This window comes from Raphanus sativus, unplaced genomic scaffold (assembly GCF_000801105.2).
Source record: "Raphanus sativus cultivar WK10039 unplaced genomic scaffold, ASM80110v3 Scaffold4158, whole genome shotgun sequence".
Lineage (NCBI taxonomy): Eukaryota > Viridiplantae > Streptophyta > Magnoliopsida > Brassicales > Brassicaceae > Raphanus > Raphanus sativus.
Genome location: NW_026619460.1, coordinates 1 through 8,216, shown reverse-complemented (window position 1 = coordinate 8,216; position 8,216 = coordinate 1). Strand labels below are relative to the sequence as shown.

At 30.3% G+C, this 8,216-nt stretch overlaps 1 protein-coding gene across 1 annotated transcript; it reads right to left on the bottom strand.

The window, feature by feature from the left end:
- Positions 1–302: 302 nt before the first annotated feature.
- Positions 303–3,192, bottom strand: LOC130507201 (zinc finger CCCH domain-containing protein 26-like). Its single transcript, XM_057001914.1, has 7 exons — positions 2,669–3,192; positions 2,170–2,309; positions 2,019–2,075; positions 1,707–1,823; positions 1,311–1,631; positions 945–1,178; positions 303–872 (listed from the first exon to the last, which is right to left on the bottom strand). The coding sequence occupies exons 1-7, from the start codon at positions 2,730–2,732 to the stop codon at positions 465–467; spliced, it is 1,341 nt and encodes a 446-aa protein (XP_056857894.1). The 5' UTR covers positions 2,733–3,192; the 3' UTR covers positions 303–464.
- Between the last annotated feature and the right edge of the window lie 5,024 nt (positions 3,193–8,216).

Genomic DNA, 8,216 nt, shown 5'->3' with positions numbered 1-8,216 from the left:
TTTATTTATGTTTTTAAAAATATTATTCAGCATTTATTTTATGTCAACAATTATGTCTTATAAGTTTCAAGTGAATGACCCATTTCAAACTTGAGATAGATTCTTATATTTTAAAACAAATACAAATCCATAAAGTAATCTTATTTTAAACCAATATATCTATCCTCAACTTTTTAACATAAAACATGATATTTTTTATTTGTATCCTCTAATGCATATATTTGTGTTATCATTGTCTCACTTTTATCATATTTTACATATTTATACTATACATGTATATTAACAATTTAAAAAATATTACGTACGTAAAATAATTTATTAATTTTTTCACCCCGCGCAAGGCGCGGATCATATCCTAGTAAGAAGATAAACCATTTCCAAGATCTCCTTCCAAAAATAAATTGACAAAAAAGGGAAGGGGATCATTTGAGATTGTCAGATATTTGATTCTGAGATCATCATGATCATGAAGCATTATCGGATGAGTCCTGCTTTCCTGACTTGTCCAGTTGTGAAGCATTATCGGAAGATTCGTTTTTCTTAGTCTCTGAACTTGGACTCTCTGCATCAGATTTACCATTAGACAAGGCGGTTGCATCAGAGATGTTTAGCTGTGATGGCTCCTGCACTTCAGACTTGTCTGATCTTTCGTCTTGTTTCTCAGTCCCTGTAGAAGGTTTATTACCATTGGAGAGAGCAGATGAGTCAGACCGGCTTGGCAGATGATGAGTTGTAACAGGTGAAGAATAAGGCAGAGAAGGCATGACCAGGCTTGTGCCATCGTAAGGGTTTAGTGGCAGTGGGTGAGCAAATTTGCAGTTTGCTCCGTACTTGCAGAACCCGGCCTTGAAGTTACCACAAGCTGGTTGTCCCTGAACACAGCAAATGCAGAGTAATTAGTATTACCAAAAAAACACAAAAAAAAAAAAGATAAGAGAACTCACTGGTCTAGCTGGAAGAACATGGTTTAGGAGATTTGGTGGTGATATTAACATCCTTTCTTTGGGATGAAAGTATTTGCAATCATCTCCATATTTACAGGTTCCAGTGTTCATGAAAAACCTACATTCAGGTGATTCAGAGAGACTGGACTGATGCGACGTGACTCCCACAGGCACAGATGCACTGGAGCTGGAGTCAGGTTGACTTTTCACATAATAAATGGGGTTAGTTCCAGCCTGCACCAGGGGGGCACAAAACGAAAACATTCAAATTAAGACATTCTTTATGCTAAATTGTAAGGGTCAGAGCCCTAGTATAGTGTCTATCTATTAATAGTATAGATACGAGCAAAGATATTTAAGACCTACCATGTAAGTAGACCAGCCCTGAGGAGGAGCGACCATGAAGGGCATATAGGCCTGAGGGTGAGGAACTTGAGGACGCGGCATGGCTCCATAGTTTGCAGGAGGAGGAGGAGGTGGTGGCATAACTCCATATGTTGCAGGAGGCAAAGACATCATCGTCAACCCACCTCCATAAGGAAACCCAACAGAAGGAAAGCTAGACATTCCATATGGAGAAGAATGGCCATTATGAGGCTGAGGATTAGGATGAGGATGATGGAATTTGCAGGCAACTCCGAATCTACACACTCCTTTCTGCATGTAATATGGGCATGACTTCTCACCCTGTTGGAGACGAGAAACAGATAATAAATTTTACTGCAAAAAACAATGCAACTAGGTGATGAAATAATCTCTGACCTGTCGCATAGGATAACCGAGAACATTGAACAGCACGGGTCCAGCACCGTTCCTGTCTTTTGGGTGGTGATATTTACATGTTGAGCCATATTTGCATGCTCCTGTCTTCAGAAAATACTGCGGATAAAATTGCATACAGAAGAAGCATGTTTTCTTTAAACTATTTTCAAGAGAAAATAAAAAAATAAAAAATCTAATATGTAGTAGTTACCTAATATGTAGAAGAAAACAAAAAAGTTTAAGTGAATACTATTGCTAATGCTACATGCAGGAAACTTTGATGCATTCACTCAGAACAAGTTTAAGGACTACCTCACAATCTGGCTCTCCAATCCTCTCAGGCAGTTCGTCTCTGTGATACAAGACACCCTGCAACAACAACAACAACAACAACAAAAAAAAAACATTACAAACTGTAAGCTAGAAAGTGTACAGGAAGAGAGAGCTAAAAAGTATATCATACCTGAGGAAGATGAGAAAGAGGGTGGTTAAAACGGCAGCTGTTTCCATAGCCACACTGCCCAGTTCTTAGAAAGAACTGGCAATCTCGCTCACCGGGACGATCAGGATAAGGTTCGTTAACTGTCATCCTCCTGAAGGTATCTACAAAAAGCATTACCACCCAATAGCACGAGGACATGAGCATCATATAAACTAAACAACTAGGGGAAAGAAGAAAAAAACAAACTCAATCCATAAGAACTAATAGACCACGTCAAACGTTAAAAAGGACAATCAAAACATAAAGTTAACAAATGTTTGAGTACATTGTCAGAGAACAATCTCCCACAACATAATCTTCCATGGATTTAGAAGAAATCAATGAGAGTTTGAATGATATCAAAAAAACAAAAAGATTATATGATCTTCAAACACATTACTGGAAAAAAACGTTTTTTTTTTCTTATGGATCCCCTAATGAAATAAAATAAAAATTGAAGATTACGAAAAACAGTAACTACCTTCAATGGTTTCGGAAGATTGAATTGACCCAGAAGAGTTTTGAACCTGCTGCGTTTCAGACATGGCTCGTTATAACACAAACACACAGTAACAGACACAAAAGAATCAAAAACTGGTATTTGTCTGTGTCTTTGGAGGAAAAACCAGAGACAGATCCTCTTTTGAGTGTGTAAGAAGAGACGATGATCACAATGATTAACAACAACAACAACAAAGAGGACAAATCTGTGATTATTAAATAAAGGAAATAGATTTGTTTCTTTTTCTCTGATCAAAGATCAACCAAAGAAGAAGAGCAAATGTTAAAACGATCCTCTTCTTTCAAATTTATTATTTTCAAAAAGAAAAAAAATCTAAAAGAGAAAATATTCCAATTAGAATGAAAATTTTTCCCTTTTCTTTTTTCCCACAATCTGAGATTTTCCGGGGAAAATTTTCGGATCTTCCTTTTTGGTTCTCTCTCTCGCAATGTTAATGTGTTTCAATGTGAAAGCGATGAAAATAAAAATTGGGATTTAAATAAATATATATATAACAGTGCTGAGTTATGGTCTTTGCCCCCTCGTGTACGGTTTAATAAATTCTTCCGGTCCTTGCGAATTGACAATCTTACCCTTTCTCGTCATCGACTCGTTTACGCGTGATCTAATCTTCAGCGTCGTGGGTTGATATCGTCCGTCAGATCCGAACCTTGTGGGACCTACTCTATTCTCTTTTTAATCTTTCCGAACCCTTTTTTTAGTTGATCAAACTTCAATTAATCAAGGGTCCCATTAAATCATATAAAATTAAAAGTGAAAGAAATTAGTAAATACTATTCAAATTCATTGCATTTTTTCAGTTATATAATGCAATGCTTACTAATATTTGGTCTTATTAATTAAATAATAACACACATAGATTTATATCACATATCTTTAGATTTTTAGGATTATATTTGATAGTTTATATAAAAACTTAATTTAATATTTAATTTACTTAGTAGATTACATTTTTAGTTTAGCAAAAAAAAAGTAACACTAATATTACTTCTCCATTTGCTTTAAATTAATCCAATTAGATTTTTCATACTTAATTAATAAAACACATTAAATTTTAGCACTAAATTTATAGTTTTTTGTGATTAACTTTTTCTTATAACTTTCAACCAATTAAAATTTAGTAAATACAATCAATTTTCTCAAAATCTATAATTTATCATTATTATCTATTAAAAATTGTATTAAAAAGTAAAAATGTATTTTTGAAAGAATTTTTTTTAAAAACATTGATTAATTCGAAAGAGAAAGAGTATTTATCAGCAACTTTTTACAACTCTATTTAGTTTTTTTTATAACTGGACTTAACCACGCTAATAGTTATGACTATGTTTACTGTATTTATGTGTTGACATATATCAATACAATCTTTTTCATAAACAAAAGTATCTCTATGGCCGAAAAATGATAAAAACTGATTTATTCTATTTATTTATTTGCTATATAATCAATTGTCAAACATTTCAAAAAAAAATCAGTTGCCAAACATTTAGTATGCAGTCACACCTAAATTGAAAGCACTTTATTCGCGTATCTAAATGACGGTGCTTGGGTGTGTGGGTCCTCTTCTTAATACTACTTTACAAATTTCCAACTAAAATTTATGAATTATGATAAATGAATAGTAAATGTTTTTCATTAACTCATGAGCAGTAGATTTAATATTATTGATTTATCATTAAAAGATGTAACTAATGTCAAATTAAATTGGAATGCTCAGAATATCAAAGTTTTAAATCCTTAATAAAAGACTTATGAACATTTCAAATGGAAAATAATCATGTCGGTATTATAAGATTGATATCTAAGCTCAAGCTGATTTCTTTCTTTTAATATTTTTGAATTATATGCGTTTGGTTTACTTTCAAGAGAGATGTTATTAAGCTTAGACAAGCCGACCACAAACAAATTATTACGAGAATTTATTATTCAGTAATTGGAGGAAATAAATTTAAAAAAAAGAGCAGAATCAAAGGTTATATTCGTCATATGCGTGCAGTGCAGAGTAAGGGGAAAAAGGGAAACGTAAACTACACGATATAATCCCTCTGTTTCATTATAAGTGTCGTTTTAGACTTGTGCACACGGATTAAAAAATCATTTAATTTTGCATATTTTTAATATAAAAACATCATTACCGATACAATTCAACCAATAGAAAAATAGAATAGAGAATAAAATTAATAAATTTTGCATTGAAACTCTAAAACGACACTTATTTTGCAACGAAAAAAATTCTCTAAAACGACAATTAATATGAAACAGAGGGAGTATTATTTAACGAGAACAAAGTAAAATGATGGTTTATATTAGAGAGTTTATATTATAATAAGACTACATATTTACTTTGAATACCATATATGTGAATTTAACACTGTGGCTTTCATATGTATTACATATTTACTTTGAATACCATATATGTATTTAATTGTTCTGATTAATTTGGTTGATTTTATTTGGTTTGAATTTTTCTGCTTTAATTATTTTACAATTTGATTCGGATTCAAGTTGCAAAATTCAATTTACTGTGGTTTGGACTTCGAAAGTTTCATTTACCCCTATGTAATGCTAAGTTTAAGTTTTAAGGTTAGATGAAGCAATTGGGTAAAATAACACTTAATGCAGTTTGGCAGAATCTATCAAGAGGACTTTTGCAGAATTCCTTCTTTTTAATTATTTAATTGGACAAAGAACAAATGTAGACTACACGTTGAGAATTACACAAGGACTATTGTCTTAAAAGCAACCCTAACCACAATTGAATTCACAAGTAGAAAAACAGATTTGAACATCTCAAACAGAATATATTTATTTTACTAATTTTTAGAGATTAAACTATTTCAATGTATCTCTGTTTTTCTTCTTCTTAAAGTTACTGCTTTCTTTATATTTAAAACAAAAAAAAAATTTCATTCTATATTTAGATGAAAGCTACTTTTTTACAAAAATATTTTAGAATAAATCTTATTTTTAATAGAATTTCTCTATTTTTTAAAGAAAAATAACAAGATATGTTATTGCGTAGTTTAGAATTTTTTTAACCATATTACCAAATTTAGTGTTGAAATTAGGAACGGCGTTTGATTTTTCGGTTCGGTTCCGGTTCAATTTTCTCGTTTCTAGAGATATAGGAACCGTTTGGTTATCTATGAAAATTTGGTTTATTTTGTTTTTGTTTCGGCTTGGTTTGGATAACAATTATAAAAACCGACTAATATCTAACAAACTTTTGGTTCCAATTCGGTTACGGTTCAGTTCTGATTTTTCGGTTAATTTTTTGATAATTCTGGGTAAAAACAGTTTTTTTTTTGGGTTTCTCGGATACAAATCTGGTAATTCATATAAATTTTAATATCTTGAATGAAAACTATTAGGGTATTTATGTAATTGAAGATAAAATGGATGATTTAAAATACTTTAGATGAAAAAATATTCGACTATTTCAAAATTTTTGGATATTTCGGTCTATAAGTAGAATGTTTACAATATTTGATATTTTTAATGCTAAATATAATTATTATATTTACGTATATAAATTGTATTTTGGATATTTGAGTATCCATTCGATTCTCGGATTCGGTTTATCGACTGAAATATAGGAACCATCGGCTATTTGAACTTCAGTTTGGTTTTGAATTCAGTTTTTTTGGTTCGGTTTTGATTCGGTTTTTGGTTTTCGGTTTTTAAACTCAGGCCTAGTTGAAATTGTATTTGGTATTAAAATTTATTTTCTCCACCAACAACACTATATCATACATCAAAACTATTTTATATTATTAATTTTTAGTTTTAATATATTTGACTAGTAATTTTTAAAATTTTTATCATATTTATATTTTATGTTTATTTGATAAAATTTGATGTTTAGTAATGTGAAAATAAAAATAAAATAAAATAGTATTTTAATGTTTAATAATGTAAAAATAAAAATACAAAATAGTATATATCTTAATTCTAGAAATATTTTTTTTTGTAAAAAGTAATAATATCAATCTATTTGTAATAAATCAAAAGTTATTAAATATATTATTTTTAATGTTTGATGTGATTAAAAACACCAAAATCGGTAAAATATTATTTTGATATTTTTCTGGAGATGAAATTAGATTAAATTATTAAAGTTAATATTTTGGTGTCTTAAACTGACTTTAGATCTGTTCTATAGACAAACTGGCTTTAGTAGATTCCTAAACAAATCGAAAAATGAAAATTAAGAAAAAAAATAGCCTTTAAATCAAGGTTATAGCAAGGTTTCTAATGGTGTGGTGGGAGAAGCCAAGTTTTGACTCGTACACTCAAAGAAAACAAAGTAATTTAGTGGTAAAATGGTCCAAACAAAAGTAGATTCAAGCACAAGAAATCTACTGCATCGTGTGGAAAATCTTATGCGCGATGGTATTGGCACAAGTCAGAAGGGTAAGGACATCTCCAACCCAACTCTATTTTTTTCTCCAAAATAGAGTAAAAGTGAGTTTGGAGTAGAAAATGCTCCAACCCTTCTCCATTTCTCACTCCATAATGGAATTTACTCCATAAATGGAGTAATCTAATTTCTTTTTGTTCATCACTCTATTATGGAGTGAGAAATGGAGTGGAGTTGGAGCATTTTTACTCCATAATCACTTTTACTCTATTTTGAAGGAAAAAATGGTGTTTTCCATTGGAAATGCTCTAAGATCAATGATACTGAGTTTCTGACCCATCAGTGTTGCACCACGTAAGCAGAAAGAGCGATTGTCTGTGGTAACGTCCACTTCATACGTGCACGTGGGTTTTGACGCGTTTTGTTAGACTGGTTTGACCGTTTGAAAGACTTTAACGTCAAGAAGAGTTCTCTCACTTTTCTGGTACAGATCCTTCCTTTTATATTTCTATCCCTCAGTATAAAAAAAAATAAAAGTCTTCATTTTAGTTTGCTAAGAAGGCAAATCTACCAGATAATATGTTTTTAAAAGTTTATAAAAAGTTAGGGGAAAATAGCATAAAAAACCTTCAAAGTGGCAATCATTTACACTTTAAGCCCTAAAACTATTTAACTAGCACATTAAACATTTAAATTGGCTTTTGTATCACTAAAAACCTTCAACATGATTTACTTGTTCATCAAGCCGAAATTGTTACTTGTTGACCTGTTAACATGATGACATAACAGTCTTTTTTGCTTTATTATTAATATTTACTTATATTTAATCATAACTCATCTAAATCATAAATCTTTAGTTAATAAAGCAATTAACAATAAATGAAAAAATCAAAATCAGAAATCATTAAAAAGTGAAATATTTTTCTTTCAAATGAAAAGGATTTTATTTTCATCTAAAAAATTAATTTCTTCTCACATTTTTATTTTTTAAAGTAAAAAAAGGTCTAAAATTTTCTAAAGGGTTAAATGAATGAAAAATTTGATATATGTATTTAAAGTTTTGTTGAAATTATTTATTGATTTCAAAACATTTTATTTAGAAAATATATTTTAATTATATAATAAATAAATAAAATAAATATTTTA